Genomic DNA, 23,034 nt, shown 5'->3' with positions numbered 1-23,034 from the left:
GCTGGTTATCTGTCAGTTTAGTATAAAAGATTCATGCTACAAATAAACTTCATTCTGTAATGCTGGGTTGTATTCCCTCACACAATATTTGCCTACAGTTTGAGTCTAAATCACATAACCAGACATTGTTCTCCAGTCAACTCTGAAAAGAAGCATGTGTGCCTAGTAAGTTTGTCCAGCTAACAAATAAATAAAATAGCTTAACTTATGTTTAGAGCATAACAACTTACGTGTTATAGACAGTCATTTTAATAATACCACAAGACAACAGGCTCTATAATCAAAGGTTGCAACAGTTCTAAGGGAAGAAATTTTAAAAATATGACAGGATCATGCATACACATTAGCTGTGCTTATGCTTTTATCTGAGTTTCCTGTCAAAGTTTGCATTGGAGGAATTCAAGTAGAGCTAAAATACTTATTTGTTTGCGCATTAATATTTAATATTTATGTAAATTGTCAAGGCATTTAGCATAAAAATGTATGGTGCTGCTTCCCACTGGTAACTATTTCATTGAGTGCTATAAGCACAGTATGTTACAAAGGCACTCGAACTCCAGTGACTGTTGGGTACAGGCTGCCAATGAAAGTGCTCTGTCATGTCATCCTTCACAGTCTGCAACCAAGACAATTGTGCTAGCTACTGTGCTGATCTTTGTCACTATAGCAGACCTGGTTGGAAACACCTTGGTTATTTTATCAGTTTTAAGAAATAGAAAGCTAAGAAACACAGGTAAGTAATTTTCATAAAACAAAAATTGAAAAGAAAATGTATCCATATCAATTACATTCAATTATATAGTTTATTGACCTCTGACTTACATGGAACTGTTTGTCTTAAGGCCTTATGAGACCATCGCTACAACTGTACATTTAGTGGGCTGTTATGGCTTTTGATCATAGTCATGTAGCTTTTCTTCCTATTTGTTAACCAGGATACAGCAGTGATCCTAATGGATGATTTACAGGCCTGTATCTTAATTGTTGCATATTGTGGTTACTTTCTAGCAATTCTCTTAAGTAGGTATAACTCTGATACTGTATAGTTATATTTTAATTTGTGTTACAGAACAGTTACAAATACACTCTAGCCCATTGTGTCTATTTCCCTACATAGTGAATAGCTGTCAGTTGTAGGTACTGGACTGTTTACATTCTTTTACCCTCACTCGTTATACTTCACAATCTCTGCAATGTTTTCTTAGATTACCCAATTAATACTGAATAGATGCACACTTAGTTAATGTGCTTAATGCTTCATGTGTAAAAATAATTACTCTTCTCAAGCTATCACAACGTCTTCAAAGTAACGGTTCTTATTTTGAACTATTTTTTAATGATACTACCCTCTTAAATAGTACAGATGACTTTGAGCTACTTAACATGTCCTACTATAACACAAGCACCTTCTCCTCCTGAATGTACACATTAGTCAGTGAATCAGATGGCTGTATGTACACATCTGACATCATAAAATGAGAACGGCTGAGGTTCTGTCTCCACATCATACAAATATACCCCTGCACCACAGTACACACTGACCAGGGTATACCCCTGCACCACAGTACACACTGACCAGGGTACTCTGCACCACAGTACACACTGACCAGGATACACCCCTACACCACAGTACACACTGACCAGGGTACACCCCTGCACCACAGTGCACACTGACCAGGTTACTCTGCACCACAGTACACACTGACCAGGGTACAACTCTGCACCACAATGCACACTGACCAGAGTATACCCCTGCACCACAGTACACACTGACCAGGGTATATCCCTGCACCACAGTACACACTGACCAGGGTATACCGCTGCACCACAGTACACACTGACCAGGGTATACCTCTGCACCACAGTACGCACTGACCAAGTATACATATGCACCACAGTACACACTGACCAGGGTATACCCCTGCACCACAGTACACACTGACCAGGGTATACCTCTGCACCACAGTACACACTGACCAGGGTATACCCCTGCACCACAGTACACACTGACCAGGGTATTTCATTGTGTGCAGTCCTTCATTTGATGAGATGCTAAACCAGGATCCCATCCCCTTAGCCTTTGGCACATGTTTAAACTGTTTTTTTATCTTTAAAGCCAAGTGTGAACTGATTTTTAAAATTTTATTTATATTAAATATTCACAAACATAAAAACAGAATGCAGTGGATTTCACAAATAAAATACCAGGCAAGAAATCTGGTAGAAAATCTCAATAATGAACTAAGGAGTTTGGATAAAATTGTTAATTTCCCCTAATAGGCATGACAGCAATTTCATAAAACAAACTATGCAATTATCAGCAGCCAGTTTACATTGCTTTCATTAACATAATATATAACCAAGGATGGCATTTATTTAGACATTACATTTGTCTAAAATAAATACAGTTTGCACAATGTGTACTACAGTTCTAGGATACTGTCAGAGGCAACATTTGGTGATTTCAGCAGTAATGCTAAAATAACGTATGTTGAAGGTTTATATAAAATTTCCATAACTGTACCACATATAAACCTGCAAATATGCCTTTTGTAGTACTGTAAAATAGTCATTAATACTGAAGTGTTTTATATAGCTATTTGTTTAGTCTTCCCCATAATTTTTTTTTCAGGAGATTGTAAGTCCCATGTTTTAACAATAAGCAGTGCAGTTTCACAAACCTTGAATACTTGTAAAACAATCATTTGTCAGTCCCAAATCTAGACTGCACTAATGACTGACCACAACAATATGGTGGGAGGGATGGAGAGAAGAAGACAGAAAGAAAAGCATGAAACAGAATAGGATATACAGAAAATGGTCAAAACATAATTACAATCATTTTTGAAAGCTTATTGTCAGTGATATATGTCCAGTCATTTCAGAGCAGAGTGTTGCAAATAGGAGATGTTAAAAGTTTCCGTAGTCTTGAGTTTAATTCTTTGGAGCTACTTGCAAATTATGATATGGAATAAGCAGAAAACCTAATGGCATTACCCGGTCACCAATGAAAAGAAGTGTATGTGCCTACTGGGCTTACCTGATTAGCAAATGAACAAAAGGAAGACGTGAAGTTACACAAAAATACCCACTGACTTCTCTAGCAAATAATGGATACTTACATTTCTTGTTGATGCTTCTACTATGAGTGATCAAACTGTAATCCACCAAAGCCAACTCCATCAAAACAAACTACCCAAAAACATTGTTTTCAGTGATCCAGCAAAAACACCATTTTCTGTGTTTTTGCAGAGGACAAACCCCTTCTCCCCACATCCCTACCCTTAAATAATATACTCATCTCTTCGGGTGCATTGTCAGATCAAAGGGGGCAAACACTGGGAAATGGTACTTGGTGCCTGCACTATTCCCCACCAATGCCTCTCAGTGTAGATGCCAGCATTGCTGGAGAATTGAACTTTGGGAAGTTGAGACTCATGGAGTCAGGATTCAGCAATAGTTTAGCCCTTCTGGCTTTTCCTTAACAAAGCAAAATTTCACTCCTTAAGAAATCATCACTATGGAGACATAAAGTAATGCTCAGAAAAGGTATAGGAAGAAGTATATTTTAAAGATTAGAACAATTCATTCCTTTAGGGTTTAGAACTAATACGGATGATGAAACAATCACTTGTATGTTCTACTTTAATTCCTATTGTGGAACAGTATTTTTAAAAATACAGATGTTATTGCAACTGTGTCCATTTAATATAATATTAAATGACATTTAATATGCAAAATGGCAGTTCCCTTTGGTCAATGTCAACACAAAATGGATGCTGGAGCGAGATAGTTACCTAATAAAAGTAATATAGCAAAACACAAGAAAGAAGTAGGGATATTGAGTTGCACAGACTGCAACAGTGATTCTTGTTTAAATTACTGAAGAAAAAGATTGATTGACTACATTGCCGAGACAGGATGGCCACATTCTCTTATAAGTTACTTCTGTTGGTAGCTTATTTGGTCAGCTATAATGTAGTGTCACATCTGTGATAAAGATGTAGCAACTGTTATAAAATGTGATGAATCTCCATGAAGTGTTTGCAGTTTCTGTTTGTTTTCCACTGCTGTTAAATCATAAATGCTAAATGATGAATAAGTAATTAATAATAGCCGCACATTTTTTATTTTAATAACATTATGTAAAATATTCCACTTTTAAATGTACCTGGTCTCTCTCTCTCTCTCTCTCTCTCTCTGTTCAATTACCCTCAATCTCTCTCTCTCGATCTATCTATATTTCTGTTTCTCTCAGTAATCTGACCTACATATTGACTTTGTGAATTCTGAGTATATATATTTTATTATTAAGGTGTTGGGTTTTGAAATGCCACCAATGTACAACACCAATTAAATGTTAGCCTAATAACAGGACTTGGTAATGTGCAGCTATATTCAGTTTTAGACATGTTTAATAAACACTAGGTTCATTGACTGAGATGATGAACCATAACATTAGTGTTGTCTGAAACTATCAGAATGATGAACTATGAAGTAAGGCAGGGTCTGACATCACATGAGGGGATCAAATGCTGGACTACACAAAGTAGGTTTTAACAGCACATAGCCTTAGTTCTCTGCACTGGCTGACAGACTTCCATTGCCAGACTAAATTTACTGTAGTCAATCAACTTATAGGATGTGATGACAGTGCCCTGGCCCAGAAATCAAGGAGCCTCAATCCTCACCACTAATGCCAGAGAGGTTGTCTCATAGAAGACAAAAGGATAACTAATACACACAGTAAAGTACAATTTCCCTTAAGTGCACACAGAGATCACAGTCAGTCTGGGACTGGTTGCTCCCTTGCTCACCAGGTCCCCAATAAGACTCCCCACTGGCACAGCTATAGGGTCCAGGTCTCAGCCTAGCTGGGAAAGCTAAAACCTCCAGTACCCTATATCTGTGCCAGTGGGGAGTCTTATTGGGGACCTGGTGAGCAAGGGAGCAACCACCCCTAGACTGACTGTGATCTCTGTGTGCACTTAAGGGAAATTGTACTTTACTGTGTGTATTAGTTATCCTTTTCTCTTCTATGAGCCGACCTCCCTGGTGTTAGTGGTGAGGATTGAGGTTCCTTGATTGCTGGGCCAGGGCATGGTCATCACAGGTGTTTGGCAGTGGTGGGATCTACTTCACATTCTAATTGGCTTGTAGTGGTGTGGGTAGAGCGAATTCCTGCAACTTATGTACAGTGATCTCTAAAAGTGTTTTGTACCCTAAAACACCCATGCAGTGTATACTCAGAGTTCAGATCACAATTGTTTTATTTATTTTGTTAGCTTAGTGTTAGGGTGAGCAGGCAGCATGTCAGCAGAGGTGTATGGAAAGCTGACAAGGAGCCAGCTGGCGGAGATGTGCCAGGCTAGGGGACTGGTGCATGGAAACCTAACTAAAGCAGACCTGATTGCAGCCTTGGTTACAGCTGCATCAGAAAACAGCAGCCTGGAGGATAATCAGACTGACAATGGAGATACTATATCCTCGGAGAATGGACAGCTCAACCTTTCTGCAGTGGACTTAAAAATCCAGCTGGCGCTAAAGAGACTTGAGTTGGAGGCCAGGCATATGGAACTAGAAGCAGCCGAGAAAATGAGGAGTCTACAAGCTGAGGAAAATGAATGGCAGAGGAGGCATGAGAGGGAAATGCTGACTCTTCGCCAGAGTCATGGAGGTAATGGGGAAGGGAGTAACCGGACCCCAGGAGTGCAAAAGGTCAGTAAATTTCTTCCACAGTTTGAAGAGGGGGATAATTTTGATAGCTTCATTCATATGTTTGAGTGGGTATGTAAACAGTATGAAGTTGACCAAGGGTTCTGGGTACGGTTCCTGACCCCCCTTACCCTATGGTAAAGCTGTAACTTCTTTAGCAAAAATGCATGACACTGACTGTTTTGGTTATATTGCTGTAAAAAGTCACTTGTTGGAATGTCTTAAGCTAACACCTGAAATGTATAGGAAAAAGTTTTGTGAGCATAGATGCAAGGCAGATGAAAATGTATGTGAATATGTTTCTGAACTGAGCACTTATTTTCATAGCTGGGTGAGTGGATGACAGGTCACCACTTTTGAAGGGCTGTCAGATCTTTTGGTAAGGGAGCAAGCCCTTAGCACTTTGCCTGAGGACATGAGGATCTGGTTAGCTGATAGACAGTGCGCTACTTCAGAGGAGTTGGGGAAGAAGGGAGACCTATACCTGGTCAGCAGGGCAGCCCTGCACAGGAAGGGGACCCCCAGTACTGCTCATGGGTCTAAATGAACCCATGATGGGCAGCACAGACGTCTCCAACAGAATCTGCCAGTAGCAGGGGGAAGCCACTAGTCCAGGTACACGTCCAGGAGCTAGGGTTACATGTTTTGAATACAACCAGTAGGGCCATGTGGCATACAGGTGTCCACGGAGGCAAGGTGGGGAACCAAAGGTGAGGGAGCCAGTAAGTGGTAAAGACAAAATGCCAATAGTAGGTTGTCTTGAGACAACAGGGGTATGGAACTACCATCCTGCAGATGTCCTGAGAAGGAAGGATTTGGATGAGGCAGTACTATGTACTTATGCAGTTAGATGCAGTGAGGCTAGGAGACAAGCATGGGGGTCTGCAAGCCTGGGGGAGACCCAGACAGACTGCATACTTGCAGCCAGGACTGTTGAGGTGGTTACTTCAGAGAGTGAGCTACACTGTAGCAGTGAGACTGAATGTGAGCCACAGCTGCTTGTGAGTACTGATGTTCCCTTGGACAGGGTAACTGCAAAGGAAGAGGTGTGTAGTAGCACCCAGGCTGACAGTGAGGCACCGCTGTCAGAGGATGCCAGACTTCCTGTGGAATGGGAGCTGGGAAGGGTCACGAGGAGAGACTTGAGACAGGCTCAGCTCTCAGACCCTACATTGCAAGGCCTGAGGCAGGTAGCTAGGGAGGCACCTGATTCTCAAGGGAAGGGGGAATCTGTATACTAGAACAAAGGGTTACTGTACAGAGAGTGGACCCCTGAGGGAGGGCTAGAAGGGGAGAGAGAGTACAGCAATTGGTACTGCCTAGAGCTTACCATCTTGGCGCTTCTAGCCATAGCCCATGATATTCCCTTTGCAGGTCATATGGGCATAAAACATACAAAGAGGCATATTATGCAAAACTTCTATTGGCCTAGAATTTCCAGAGATGTAATAGGGTACTGCAGGACCTGTGAGCAGTGCCAAAAGGTAGGCAAGGCAGGAGACAAGGTCATAGCTCCTTTGATGCCTTTGCCTGTGATTGAGGAGCCATTATAGAGGGTAGCTATGGATATTGTGGGTCCTCTGAGTAGCCCAAGTTCCACAGGGAAAAAGTATATCCTAGTGATTGTAGATTATGCTACACGATACCCTGAGGCAGTGGCTTTGTCCTCCATTGAGGCCGAGAAGGTGGCAAATGCTTTGCTACAGATTTTCAGCAGAGTAGGTTTCCCAAAGGAAATACTGTCTGACAGAGGTGCCAATTTTATGTCAGGCCTGCTGGCTTGTCTGTGGAAGTCCTGTGGGGTGAAGCACATGAAGACCACCCCCTACCATCCCCAGACTAATGGTCTTGTTGAGAGGTTAAACTCTACAATCAAGTCCATGCTACGGGCATTTGCAGATCAGTTTAAGAGGGAGTGGGACAAATAGTTGCCCCGTCTGTTGTTTGCTTACAGAGAGGTTCCCCAGAAATCCACAGGTTTTTCACCCTTTGAGTTGCTGTACGGGCATAGGGTGAGGGGACCTCTAGATTTAATTCGAGATGAGTGGGAAGGTGATTGTGAGTCTCACAAGGAGTCTGTTGTGGCATACATCCTAACCTTCAGGACAAGGCTCAGGGAACTCATGGGCTTGGCCCAGGAGAACCTAGCAGAAGCCCAACAACAGAAAAAGGTGTGGTATGACAGGAATGCTTGAGCTAGAAAGTATGCTGTAGGGCAGCAGGTGATGGTTCTCATTCCTGTCAGACACAACAAGTTGCAAGCAGCTTGGGAGGGACCTTACAAGGTGGTAAGAAAGGTAGGTGATGTTAACTATATGGTGGAAGTGCTAGACAGACAGCAGGGGCATAAATTGTACCATGTTGACATGATGAAAACTTACCATGATAGAGAGGCCCTTGTGCTGAGCATTTGCAGTGGATTGCAGGAGGAGTCAGAGGGAGATCTGTGGACTGATCTCCTCAGTGAGGCTTGGGCTGACACCTCAGTGGAAGGGGTAGAAATGTCCCAGCAGCTATCTCCTACTCAGGTTCGAGAAATCTGAGCAGTGTTGAAGGAGTTTGGGGACATGTTCACCAGGAAACCAGGGAGCACCCACCTAGTGCAGCACCAGGTGGATACAGGACCCCAAATGCCTATCAGGCAGCCCCCTTATAGGGTGCCTGAGACAGTCAAACAGACTCTGAGGGAGGAGGTACAGGAGATGTTGGAACTAGGGGTGATTCAAGAGTCCAGCAGTCTTTGTGCTTCACCAGTGGTGTTGATGCCAAAGAAAGATGGCAGAAACATGTTCTGTGTGGATTACAGGAAATTAAATAGTCACACAGAATCAGATGCTTACCTCATGCCTAGGACAGATGAGGCCATAGAGCAGCTGGGTGGGGCAAATTATCTTACAACCATTGATCTTACCAAGGATTACTGGCAGGTGCCCTTGATTCCCAGTGCTAGAGAGAAGTCAGCTTTTGTGACTCCTTTTGACTTGTATGAGTTCATAAAGATGCCCTTTGGGATGAATAATGTCCCAGCGACTTTCCAGAGGCTGGTAGATCATATTTTAGCAGGAGCAGGAGGGGTTTCCCTTGCTTACATGGATGATATTGCTATCTACAGCCATTCCTAGCAAGAGCACCTTCAGCATGTCAGGGAGGTGCCGGGCAGACTACAGAGGACAGGCTTGACCATTAAGCCGAGCAAATGTCAGGTGGGAATAGCAGAGGTCTCCTACCTAGGACATAGAGTGGGGAATGGTAAGATAAGACCAGAACCTGCCAAAGCGGAAGCCATTTAGGCATGGTCTGCACCTGTTACCAAAAAGCAGATGACATTCTTGGGGACAGCAGGGTACTACAGAAAGTTTGTTCCCAATTATAGTACCATAGCTGCTCCCCTCATAGACCTGACAAGGACGAACAGGCCAGATAAGGTAGTGTGGAACCCAGCATGTGAACAGGCATTTCAGAAGCTTAAGGAAGCTTTTGGAGGAGCCCTTGTGTTAGCCAGTCCAAACTACAGAAAATACTTTGTTGTGCAGGTGGATGCTTCCAACTATGGGGTGGGGGCTGTACTTAGCCAGATTTCTTCAGAGGAAGAAGAGCACCCAGTGGTTTACCTCAGTCATACGCACCAACCCAGGGAGGAATGCTATGCAGTGGTAGAAAAGGAATGTCTAGCCATAGTGTGGGCACTACAAAAATGTCAGCCTTATCTGTATGGAAGAAAATTCACTGTGATGACAGATCACAACCCTCTAACATGGTTAAACAGAGCCAGTCAGCATGCCAAGTTGCTAAGATGGAGTCTGGGGTTGCAAGCATATGATATGTCAGTGCAGCACTGCAGTGGGAGTAGCAATGCCAATGCAGGTGGGCTTTCAAGACAGGGAATGGGGTGAGGTACACCCAGATAGATCTGACACTCTCAAGCGATGTTTCTTAAGGGACACTTGAAAAACTTGCTTGAGTTCCCCAGGGGGAAGAGATGTGATGATTGGGGAGATATGGGCGAAGGCTGCCAGCCTAGTCAAATAGAATTTGATATATAATTCTGGCATTTGTAAATAAATGTAAAATATAGGCATGTTTTTTTTGAATGTAAAAGAATACTGTGAATTGTGGAACTGCAAAATATGTGACAACATTGCACTCTACTGGCCCAGTGAAGCATGTTGTGACCCTTTCATGTTAGAATTCAGCTCCATTGTGTCTGGATGAAGGTTTCATGCCCATTGTTTTAAGGCTAATGTTTATGACCAGAATTTAGATGTGAAATGTGCTTTACTGCTCTGGTTTCTGTTAGAATATACATGTGAAATGTCTTCTATTGTTGTAAGTTTCTGAGCAGGTGTTAGATTGCTAAATAATGCAGTTTGTGGCCTGAGAACTCTGACCAGGTGTTAATATGATGCAATATGAATACTGGAAAAACCTAATTGTCAAAAATGATGTAATTTGGGTGGGCCTTAGAGACATGTTTGTTAGTAATGTTTAAATACTAATTCTCACAAGAGACTGGGGCATTTTGATCTTGGATATCTAACTCAACACTCTGCCTAAGCTCACATGTAAGTTTTTAGCACTATGATTTCTTGTAGGAATGGTAAGCTAGTAAAGATTAATTAGGTATTTTTCTTTGAAATCAGACCTGTCCAACTGTATTATTTTAAGTTTCTGTGTGATCTCTGAACTCTTAGATATCTCTGTGGTGTAGTAGTATTGTCTTGTGTTTTAATTATTTATTATTAAATATTTAAAAAACCTTCTACCTGTGGCTGATTTGTGTAGAGATAAGCTCTAGAGTACATTGCATATTTATAGAGGTTATTGTAACAGGCCACTCTAAAGTAAGCCTTGACTGTTAGTCATACTACCATTGGATAATAATATTGCACAGTAATAATTGGACACCCTTTTAAAGGCCTTTAAGTAGCTGACATTATTAGCTGGGTGGTGGCAGTAATTACTACTGTATAGTCTGGGTAAAGGGGCACAGCTGGAGAATCTGTGTCAGCCTTTCCAAGGAGTGTCTGTGAAGTTGTATAAATACTTATCTCAAAGTGTGTGTGTGTGTGTGTGTGTGTGTGTGTGTGTGTGTGTGTGTGTGTGTGTGTGTGTGTGTGTGTGTGTGTGTGTGTGTTATGTCAGCTACTTGGCAGGGGCACGAAGCACTGGTTGGACAGAGAGGGTACTGGATGTTCTAGCTTTCTCAGCTAGGCTGAGACCTGGACCCTATAGCTGTGCCAATGGGGAGTCTTATTGGGGACCTGGTGAGCAAAGGAGCAACCAGCCCCAGACTGACTGTGATCTCTGTGTGCACTTAAGGGAAATTGTACTTTACTGTGTGTGTCAGTTATCCTTTTCTCTTCTAGGAGACGACCTCCCTGGTGTTATTGGTGAGGATTGAGGCTCCTTGATTGCTGGGCCAGGGCACGGTCATCACAGAGGAAATTATAGAACCCAGAGAAAACTCATGCAGACTCAAGGAGACTCTGCAAACCTCACACAAATAGAAACTAAAGCCAGGAGTTGTAAGGTAGAGGTTATTCTGCAGAGCTACTGTGCTATCATATTATTTGTACTTTATGCTCTTTATTCCAAAGTATTTTGACTGATATGTTCATACTTATCTGACATTGAGTAATTTATCCAATGAGTGAGCAATTAAAATCCCCCATTAGGGTTGTATTTTAACATACTTCAGTTTAGTCAGGAAATGTTCATTTTGTCTAGAGAAGTTGTGATAATGCAGTATCCTAACACTATTTGTTTGTTTGTTTATTAGTTGGTTTATATTTGTTAACCAGGTATGTGAGTGGCCAACTGACCATCTTCAGCCACAACTAAGACTCTGAAAAAGAAGACATACAAAAACAACTGTACATTTTCAGGAATGTGTACAAAATAAGCACATTACAGACACCTTAGAAGAAAATGCACTAAATCCATTTTCAGGTATCTGCCTTCTCTCTTGTTGTACTCTTACCTTTCTAATTGCTATATCTAACTTCCTCTTTTTCTCATCTTCTTTCTTTTTCCCTTTCTATCTCTATGAACCATTTCTTATCTCACTTACTTCTTCCATCTATTACCATTTACTTCCTGTTCTAAGCTCCTATTACACTTTTCTCCTCCTCTTTCTTTCCCTTTTATTTCTATGTCTCTCCTATCTTTCCTTCTTTACTGACTCCTCCTCACTCCATTATGCTATATTCTTAACTGCTGCTTACATATTTCTTTTTGTAATTTTTTCATATGTTATGCTTCTAATTTTGTCAAACTAGTTTTCTTCCCTAGTTGTCTATTTACTCTCTTATACATTGACTCACTTGATTATTATCTTGCTAGGGAACTCGTATTTTTTCTTTTTAATATATACTGTGCTTCTTTTTTTCCTCTCAAATTTTCACTTACCTTAGGTGCATTTATTGTGTAACTGTTTGTATTATTTTCTCTGTTTTGGGGAGCTTTTCTCCCCTAGAACTGCGCTGAAAATGGGTTAACACCCAGTCAGACTATCCCGGTTAACAAAAGTAAATAAATAAATACATTTTGGAGATATTATCTGAGCATTGAATTTTTACAGTAGTGGGGAACTAATGAAATAATATTTACACTGAAAACAGAACTAAAGAAAACTTGTTATAAAATACTGAAGAAAATGTATTTAACATTTGTTACAAATTTTTGACACTGTGTTAAAATAACAAAAGTATATATGAAGAGTTAAGTAATTATCACATCTAGAAGCACAGCACATTTAAGTGTTATTATTTATTTATTTATTTAACATTTGTTTACCGGGAAAGTCTGACTTGGAACAACTCAATTTTCAGTAGAGACCCGGGGAGAAACACTCCGGACACATGTCTTTGTATTGATCTAAAACTGTTCTTAGGAAGGGAATCAGACTGATGCAGCACAAATTAATTGTTATCCCTGAAAAAAAAAACACAATTATTGCCTTAAATGTAGTTTTTTTTAATGTGCTTTAAAAGCTATGAGCATTTGCTCATTTCTGATATCTTGAGGTATTTTGTCCATTGAAGTAGGCTCATTTGCAGAAAAAGGCTTGTTTGCTTATCACTAAATGAAGCTGAAGTCTATTTAGTATTAGAACACCATTATATATTTTTTTCTGATGGAGTAATTTACTGTTAAAACTAACTATTTTTATTTCAATGTTGGACAATATTAAAGTTTTATAATTTTGAAAAGGATTGCATTTAGTGAGAAATTTGTCTTATTAGTAATAAGTGAACTTTTTTAGAAAAGCACAGTAATAAGCTGTGGCATTTTCTAGACTGGAAAAATGAGCGATTTTATATAGTGCATTTTGTAGTAGCTGACTGTAATGCAATAAGAAGAACAGCATATGCCATTTTTGGAATAAAACATTCCATGACCTTGTTATTTCCAGTCTATTTTCAGGTGACAACAGGCCATTAAGCTTGCATCAGAGTTTTAGCTGTGACATTTTTCTTTGAATGATAGTTTCTGCATGTTATATAAAAGATAATTTGGAATCGAGTGCTAAACCAAGGTAATTTTGATGATTAGCATCACAAACAGGATGTGTGTGTGTGTGTGTGTGTGTGTGTGTGTGTGTGTGTGTGTGTGTGTGTGTGTGTGTGTTTGTGTGTGTGTGTGTATATATATATATATATATATATATATATATATATATATGTGTGTGTGTGTGTGTGTGTGTGTGTGTGTGTGTGTGTAGATATAGATATAGATATAGATACAGATGTAGATATCAGAGTGTTTCATCAAACATCAAACATTCATAACAGTAAACGAAGAAAGAAGGCTCATATAAGATTGAATCTAAAATGATAGAAAACAACAAAAATAAAAACTCCCTGCTAATTATATATACCAACTCTGCGATCACACAACAGTGGGGTAAGAGCAAATTAAGTTACCCCGCTGCACCATGATCTCATACAAAATGCTGTTGGCAAAAACTCCATTGAAGAGATTTGCTCACATTAACACTCACTGTTATTCAATCTGAAAAAGCATTCGCTCATACGAGTGTTTGTTGTTTTGCCCTGCAACTAGGGGCAGCTCGTGCTATAGGACTGTAAGACCGCAGCCCCCCCTACCTGAAAGAAGAAAACAAAACAAAACAAATAGCTAGTGTTGGGGCTCTGCACATGCGTGCTTGGAGCTCCTAGAACTCACAGAACTCCAGACAGCTGTGTCAGCAGTCCAGATAGGGGGAAGGCATCTCTGCCCTGCAGATGCCCAGAAGTCTGTGCATAGAACGGAAGAACTCCAGACTGCATCGTCTGCAGGCTGGAGCCTACTCTCATGGGGAGGAAACCAGCTGTTAGCTTGCACGGGATGTGACTGAGTATACTGGAACACTGAATGGGACTGAATTCAGGAACTGCAGCCACTAGCTTTGAATTGGACTGAGAACACTCACTGAATTTAGTGTGTGTGTGTGTGTGTGTGTGTGTGTGTGTGTGTGTGTGTGTGTGTGTGTGTGTGTGTGTGTGTGTGTGTGTAATTCCCTAGTTGCTATATACTGGTGGCTAGAGAGAACACATGATGGTGGGTAGAGAATACCTCAGGCTTGAACCCTATTCCTTGAGTGCAGGTGTCAAGGGCCTGAATTCCCTACCCACCACCATTTGTAAAAAATTTGCAGATTTTTGCCTCATATTTGTTCTGTTCTTCATAAAATCTGTGGTTTCTGTATTTTTGTTTCCTTACCCAGTCAGTACTGCAGTGGTGCAATGTTAGCATTGTTGCCTGACAACTACAGGTTCTTTGGTTTGATTTTTGGGTGAGGTGCCTTCTGTGTGGAGTCTGCATGTCCTCCCATCTTGCAAAGACATGTGTCTGGAGTGTTTCTCCCTGGGCTTATGCTGAAAATTGGCTTTTGTTCCAAGTCAGACTTTCTTGGTTAACAAATGTTAAATAAATAAAAATGCCAGACATTTGAATTTCAGACTTCATATTCTTCAGAAAGTACACGGTAACACAAAACCTTTTATTCTAGCAATTTTCTAAGTTTATAAGATGGATATTTGAAATTTGTCCCGATTTTTGGGATTGTAATCCCCCATTATTGGCTTTGTCCAGGTTTCGTGTGCTAAGGTTGAGAGCTATGGTGAGAACTGAATTCACTGAATATGTTTGGGGGCTGTATTCCCCCATTACTGGCTTTGTCCAGATGTTTTTTTGCTAAGAGGTTGAGAGCTATGGTGAGAACTGAATTCATTGAATATGTTCGGGGGCTGTATCCCCCCATTATTGGCTTTGTTCAGGTGTTTTGTGCTAAACGGTTGACAGCTATGGTGAGAACTGAATTCACTAAATGGTAGCCATTTAAATTTCAGTCTTCCTCTGTTTCACAAAACAGCTGATATGGCATAGTGGCATGTTGCTCTGACTGTTTTGCACAGGGTCCTGGGTTCAAGTCATGGTAGTGAAAAGTATGGTGGTAACACAGCATTTTATTCTAGCAACTTTCCAGCATTATACAAGCAATGTTTAAAATGTGTCCCTGGTTTTTGGGCTTTTGTCGCCCGCCCCCCCCCCCAATAAATTTTGGCTTTTCCAGATTTATTGTGCTGCAAAGCTCAGAGATACAGCTAAGTGTCGAGTAGATTTTACAAGGAGATGAGAGCTGCAGGGGATTAAAAGTTTACTGCTGTTTATGCTGAGTCAGCTTGTATTGTTAATAGTACAACAGGTAGTGTATTTGTTTTAGATAAAGAAGGCTGTGGGTTCTACTCCCACAGTAGGTACATGCATTGCTGATACTATACTGTGTTGTAAAGGGGGTGGATGCTGCAGTCTTTTTTGGTGAAGATACCTAGTAACTATGAGCCTGTTATTAGTTTGCCATTCATTCCCTATTGCAATATTACTAGCTTATCATTTTTTTTAATGGAACATAGGCAATTTATTCCTCAAGGGCAACAGGCACTTTATTTGTAGAAGAAACAATGAAATATAAAGTTGTTTGCTAGCAACAGCCTCATCAATAGTTACAGATTTCTTTAATGTGGAATTATTTAGATGACTTTTACTTCTCCAGAGATTGTGCATATTTACTGATACTGGTGGGCTGCAGAAGTTTGAGTAGACTTTTATGATGGAAATGTTCTGAATTAGGCAGTTTTGTCATTATTAGTGCATGCATTTTGTTTCATTGTTTACTGGAAAAATGTAATGTACAAAACAATAAATTTATAATGCCCTCTAACTGTACTGTATTGTACAAGGAATATAATTTTATACAATCAGGAAGGTGTATCAAAGAGCACATATATGTTTCGTGTGCAAGGGGCCTATGATTTGAAAACAGCCCAAAGTTAATCTTTATCTGCCACTGGCAAAATGTATTTTCTTTGAATGTGGGTTTCAATGCTGTTTTAATGAATGTGAGTTTCAAGGGCAGAGAAGTTTTAATGCTAAGTCTGTTTTCATTGTGAGACTGCATTGCTTTGTATAGCAGATATCAATTAGTGTTTGTGCTGTAAAATGCAAAATAAAACTTTCAAATGAAATCCAAATAATTGCAGAAGTAAAGCAGTATGCACATTACAGTGTTTGTGGTAAATGGGGTGAAATAACCAAGCAATGGGACATTGGAATGGCTGCAGGGGTGAGGCTCCATTCCACCATGATTTTGTGAGGGAGAAGGGCAGCAAACTCAAAGACAGCCCCGGCTGAACTATACCTCTCAACTATCCAGATTTTTGCAGAATTAATAGATTTTTGCTTCATATTTTTGGTTTGTTCCTCATAAAATCTGTGGTTTTCTGGCAAATCATTTAGGAATGAAGTCACTAAATAATGACAGACATTGAGTTTCAGATGTTATAACCTTCAGAAAAATGCATGCTAAAGCAAGACCTGTTATTCTATCAACTGTCTTAAGTTTATACAAGTGCAATTTTTAGTACTGTTTGTATGTTCCCCCAATATATTTGACCTTGTCCAGATTTCCTGCATTAAGAAGTTGAGAGGTATGTGCAAATAAATCACTTTATAGAATTAGGAATATCCAAGCCTCTCAACTGTCCCCAATTTTGGTTCAAAATGTTGCTCTCCCCCTAATAATCCCTCCGCAAAATGGCAATTTTGGAAGAAAACGTGGAGGGTTTACAATTATAAATAAATGTAATGATCAGAGTTATAGATTACTTTTATTTCAGAAATGCATGTAGATTCTCTTATTTTGTCAGCTGCTCAAGTTAACAGTACTAATATTAAAAATGTGTCCCTTTTTTGACAGGTTCTTAGCTGTATTGTGTGGCAATTTTATATTTTTGTATCACATTTTTGGTCCATTTTTCATAAAATTGTGTTTTTCTTGCAAATTAGTGGCAAATCATTAAAGATTGAAGTTAGGAAATAATGGCAGACATTAGAGTTTCAGATTTCATAACCTTCGGAAAATTCATACTAATGCAAGACCTACTACAATTCTATTATCTTTCTAAGTTTATAAGAGCACTATTTTAAAATTGTCCTTACTTTTTGGGCCTGTGTCCCACTTCTATGTATGGCTTAGTCCAGATTTCTTGCTCTGAGGTTGAGAGGTATGAGTGTCATAGCCATCACCATCAGCCAGAGACATTTCAAATTGTGACATACTTGTTGCACTCCACTCCCCCATGTAGCAACTCTGGATATGTCCAAGCAAGGCAAGGAGCAGTTATGCAGTGTAAGCATGCAGAGTATTCCCCCATCCAAGGTAGACACAAGTACGACAGTGGCTTTTCATCTGTCCTTGATTTTGCAGAATGTTCTGGTTTTCTGTCATATTTTTATACTGTTGATTTATGCTTCTTATTATTCAGAATGCATGCTGTTGCAGTTCCCTGTTGCTCTGTGTTTGAGTAGCAATGCTTTAATGACCATCAGGTAAGCTTGTTGGAGATTGTAAGATGCAAGTAAGCTTTTATAAGCATACTGTTAAAGAATTACCAACACTGAAAGACATTTTGTTGTTGCCATGCAGAGAATATTTACATAACTAGATAACGTATAAGCCTTAGGTATTGAATGCATATGACAGTATTTATAATAAAAAACAGTATTACAGTATTTTCAGAAGCTCATTACATTTTTTGGAGACTTGCAGTCATCATTGCAGGCTTTACCCGTAAACTAAACAGAATGCCAATCTATCATGTGTGTCCATAACTTGTGCAGTAATCCTTTAAGCAATGTATCTTGAGCTTTCACAATTATGCTACAACAAAATTAAGTGCAGTGTCTTAACTGATGACAGGGTGCTGCAGGGCCTACTAGCTTCCAGCAGAATATTTATACTTATAAAGTCCCAATATATGTGTATAAAGAAGACTCTTACTAATAAAATCAGTGTAAGCAGTCTGTATTTATAGGACACTCAGAAATGCAAACTATGTTTGGAAACATAACTTATCCTGTTGTTGTAATTTGCAATTTAACACATAAGAAGATAGGGAAATATTTTCCCCAACTTGAAGGACTTACAGCAGTAGTTGGAAAAAGGTACCTTTTGATACACCACCTTATCAGCTGGAGATGGGAGCCAGCAAATGGATATGCTTACAGGTACTATTCTATCTAACCTAGAAATTGGGATAGCAACCAGCACATATATTCATAAGAGTATATTAAGCTTCCAAAGATCAATGAACTGTCTTAGAAAATCCTATGGGTGCAACAATATGCTAGTGATTCAGAGAAAAGAACCTGAAAATGCAGATATATCAGCACCCTTTTTTGGCATGGCAGCCTGTAGGGAAAGAGCCAATAGAAGAAAGAAAGTTACATAATTAAATATTGCATTTTGAAAGTGCTGTAAACCAAAGACCAGAAGTGATTAGAAGAGAAATCTCTCATTAAGAGGATGCATGCCTGGGGAATTATATTAGGAAGTATGGACAATTCACAACTGGAAAAGAATTCTAAACTTTGATTAAGTTAAAACACGAAAGTCCAGGAAGTGAAGAATTCTGTGCAGCAGGTGAGTGTTGATGGAAAAATGTAATAATAATAATAAAGACTTCAGTGGTATGATAAAGAGGTGGAAACTGGTCAGAGTTCTAAACCCATTCCTGTCAGTGTAAAACAAAAATGTCGGATAAAGGAATGGTCTGGTCAAAAAGTATCTCTACTTAAAGAAAAAAAGTAAAACTTAAAATAAATTTTGTTCTCAGATACACTTTGCAGAGGAACCAATCAATAAAACAAAAAGAGGAAAAGAGGAAGAAGAACATGAGATTGTGGTTCTCACACACACACTGAGACAGAGGAAGAGACAACCCAGAAATTAAAACTAAAATGATAGTAGGTCTTAACTCATAGGAAGCCCTAATCATATTCCTGTTGAGCCGAAGAACAGAAGCCCTAAACAGAAGACAGAAGGTTACATGCTCCTTATTTATAAAGGTAAAGAACAAGAAAAATGAGCACTACGAAAGTAGCAATTCATGCTAAAGAATATTGGTATGTGCTAGCTTTCTTAGAAGAGCTGGAGACTGAGACCCCAATGTCTGTATTGGAAGAAGAGAAAGCAATGCCTTCTACCAGGTGACAGATTCACCTTGAGGAAACAGTGTCAGCTGACCTTCAGGTAAGATATATTAACTTTAAGAAGACATTGTGGGAAGGTGATACTTCAAGCAAAACTAAGAGGAATATAGCCAGAGCTCTATGGGAAGAATCTGAACATAGGGTTTCCACTTCCTACCCTTACTTCAAGCTAAAAAATGAAATGAATACTTCTCAACTTTCCAGATTTTTGTAGAATACCCAGATTTTTGCCTCCACTTCAGTTTCTCGTAAATTTTTTGGTTTTCTGGCAAATCAGTGAGGATTGAAGTTACTAAATAATGACACACATTTGAGTTTCAGACTTCATATCATTCAGAAAATGCAAACTAATATAAAAAAATGTTATTCTGACAACTTCTAAGTTTATGACAGCAATATTTAAAATCTGTCCTTGTTTTTGAGCCACTGCCCCCCCCCCCCACATTATTTTAGGCTTTGTCCAAACTTCTTGTCCTGAGAGTTTTAGTGATGTGACAAAATGGTTTATTTTACACAGTAAGTAAAGACAGAGAGGAAACAATTTGGCAACTATTAATTCCCAAACCTTTTGGAAATCTATTACTATGGTTAGTACACAATCATAGACTAAGGTTACATCTACAAATGGACAGGATTAAATCAAGGATTCTGGCAGGCTTTTGCTGGCAAGGAATAATGAAAGGAGTTGAGAATGTCTGTACTGGATGTACTGAGTGTCTTAAATGCCTATAGAAAGCCTCTTACCCAGATTAAGAAAAAAATCATATGATTCTATTGCCCATTAAGCTGACACAATTTGAAAATATTGATATAGACATGTTAGGCCACTGGTAAAATTCAACAATGTGTTTCAAAACATGTTGGTTATTTTGAATTATGCAAATAAGTACCATGAGGCTATTCTCCCATGTAAGCTAATTTTATTTTTTTCTAGATTAAGGAAATACTTACTGACTAGAGGACTCAATTTGCATCTAAAATAATGCACAAACTGTGTTAATACTTTAAGGTCAAGGACCATTCTCAAAGAAATTGGTTAGTGGACCATAACAATAAATAATAACATCTGTGCTCAGCAAAGTTACTGAAGAATATGGTAAACAAATTTTATCTCCTGTCTGCCATTACATAAGTACCACAATCCTCAACAGGGCTCAGTCCTTTGAGTTATTATATGGTGGGTGTTCTCATGGACTGTTAGATATTTCCAGACTAGGAAAGAAGGGAAAACCCCATTTAAAAGAGTCATGGAAAACTATACCATCTTACAAGATGAAAATACTAATGTCTGCTATACAGGACCCTATGTGCATGGCAGAACAGATCTGATTCAGCCTCATACTGAGGCTATTCCAAGGGAAAAAGTTAACTTGAATCTTTGCAGAATACCAGATTCATGGACAAATGCTGTACAAGAGGAAACACAAAAAAGCTTCAGGTGTGATAGTGTTAGTCCCAAAGCCAGATGGAGCAATCAGGCTCTGCAATGATCTTAAGAAGCCAAGCAGCATTTTGAAATTTGGCATTTATAAAATGCCTAGCCACGATGGTATGGTGGTAGCATTGTTACCTCACAGCAAGAGGTTCTCCTGTTCTATTCTCGGCTGGGCTTGGGAGTGCCTTCTGTGTGGAGTCTACATGTCCTCCCCATGGTTGGGTAGCGTTCAAAAGACATGCGTGCCTTCGTTGAAGGGTGGGCGTCGAGCTGGCACCTCGGCGTTTTATAAAAATCTACTGCCAATCATTAGCCGACCAGAGTTCTGCTGTGGCGACCCCTTACCGGGAAAAGCCGAAAGACAAACAACAACAATGCTTAGAGATGATGAACTAACAGAAAAGTTGAGGTAGGCACGATTCTTAACCATGTTAAATCTGAATTGATGAGAGAGCAAAGTCATGACTACTCAACCTGGTGAACCTATATGAGAAGGTCACCAAAGCAATGGATGAGGACAAAACAGTTTGCACTAACTACCTGACCTGGCCTAGGCATTTGAAACAATCCCCACTTGGACATTGTTGGCAAACTCAACAGGTTAAGTATAAACCCTTATGTCACCCAAGGGATAGCCAGCTGGCTCACAGGACCTAGGAATTTAGAACTGGGGAGTCCACATCAACAAAGAAGCCAGTGACCAGTGTAGTCCAACAAGGATTGGTCCTGCGACTGCATCTTTTTGTTACCTACTTCTATGAAGTTAAGGCCAGTCTCAAAGGTATTTTGATGACCAGATTTGCAGATGACTGCAAATGAAGAGCAGTCATAGAATCTTCCACAGACACTAATGTTGCTCAGAAATAGCTGACATGAACAAATAAGTAGTGTCAGATCCATGGACAAAAACTAAATGCCAAGAAATGCATAACAGTATCCTTCAGGAAGTTAGGCATCCCTGGCAACTACCATATTGACAATACAGTTGACCAACTAGTCAGGGATTTGGGGACACACGGATAAAGTAATCTAACCTTTGACCATTAAGTATCTATGGTACTGAGGAAATCATTATATGTTGTGCAACTTATAAACAAAGGTATGGCATCCAGGTCCAAGACAGTTATTGTTCCACTGTATTCAGCATTTATCAGATGCATCACTGAGTGCAGTGCCCCATCTGGTATGTGCCTATCCAGTGTCATCCAAAAACTGGAATGTCCATAGAAATTCCACACTAAAAGAATACCAGGAATACATGACATGCCTGTGCAGACTACCTCAAAGTCTTATTCCTGTATTCTTTCACCTTCTGGCTGTTGAGGGACAGCTATGCTTAGTGTGCAAGACATTTTTTGGTCCCCACTCTGATGGACCTCTTACATATCCACAAAACAAACAGTACCAGAATTGCCTATTCTAAAGACTTAAACCTTGCCTGTGATATAAATAGGACTTGCTGTTGACACAAGTATGTATCACAAAGACTATCCTTTCTCAGGAACGGGCTCCCCATCCATGTGAATCAGATTTCCTCCCTAACCCAGTTCAGGTGTAACTTGGACAACTGGATGGGGAACAGGAAATTCATCCCTGGTTTGGTACCTATGTCTCTAATGGACACAGACAGCCTGTAAATGGCTCATCTCCCTGAACCCTGCTTGTGAATGTTTCATCTCCCAAGCCTCTGCTTATACTTATTAAGGGTATCAGAACTTGTCAGAGATTTGAGATGCATGGCTAGGCTTACAAAGGCTTCACTGAATGCTAATCTAGTAATCAGCTATGAACTTAGAAGGTTTGATGGAGAAAGTTAAATGATGTGATGATTAGATGATTCTTGTTTTCTAGGATTGAAAGTGTTACTCTTTAGTTAAGTCGAATATTTTATAAACTGTTATGAATATACCATACTATATGTGTTGGTTTAATAAAATAAAAACAATATATTAAACAAGATTTATAAATGATAGATGACCAGCAGAGATCAGCTTTTGGAAAAGATACAATGGGCAGAAAAGGAAGTATGAAAATAAATGAAAGATTAGAAAATGTGAATTCTAAGGTAATCACACAAATTGATGGCATCCTTTTAGAGGTTTATAATTAAAATCTAAATGTTGGGGTCCTAGTTTATGAAATTATGTATGGTTAATACTGTTTTGATTGACTTCATGGAATGTTTTTTGTTCTGACTTTATTTATAAAAAGGATGCTTTGATTCTAGTCATATATCATTCTACAGCCTTTCTACTACTTTTTTAAGACATCTTTATTAAATGTCCACATATGACAAAGGCAATTTTATAATTATATAAATGAAAAACGTA

General features: G+C 39.5%; 1 protein-coding gene across 1 annotated transcript in view; it reads left to right on the top strand.

Annotated features, from left to right (window-relative positions):
• The first annotated feature begins 534 nt into the window (after positions 1-534).
• LOC122808248 (melatonin receptor type 1C-like) overlaps positions 535-23,034 on the top strand; it is a 45,190-nt gene continuing 22,690 nt past the window's right edge. The window contains exon 1 of the mRNA XM_044079212.1: positions 535-733. Within this exon, the coding sequence (XP_043935147.1) occupies positions 535-733 (199 nt within the window). The remainder of the gene's footprint in view (positions 734-23,034) is intronic.

The sequence above is a fragment of the Protopterus annectens genome, chromosome 8.part0, assembly GCF_019279795.1.
Source record: "Protopterus annectens isolate FY-2018-M chromosome 8.part0, PAN1.0, whole genome shotgun sequence".
Classification (NCBI taxonomy): domain Eukaryota; kingdom Metazoa; phylum Chordata; order Ceratodontiformes; family Protopteridae; genus Protopterus; species Protopterus annectens.
Note: the sequence above shows the minus strand (reverse complement) of the source record. Positions and strands in the feature narration are given on the sequence as shown.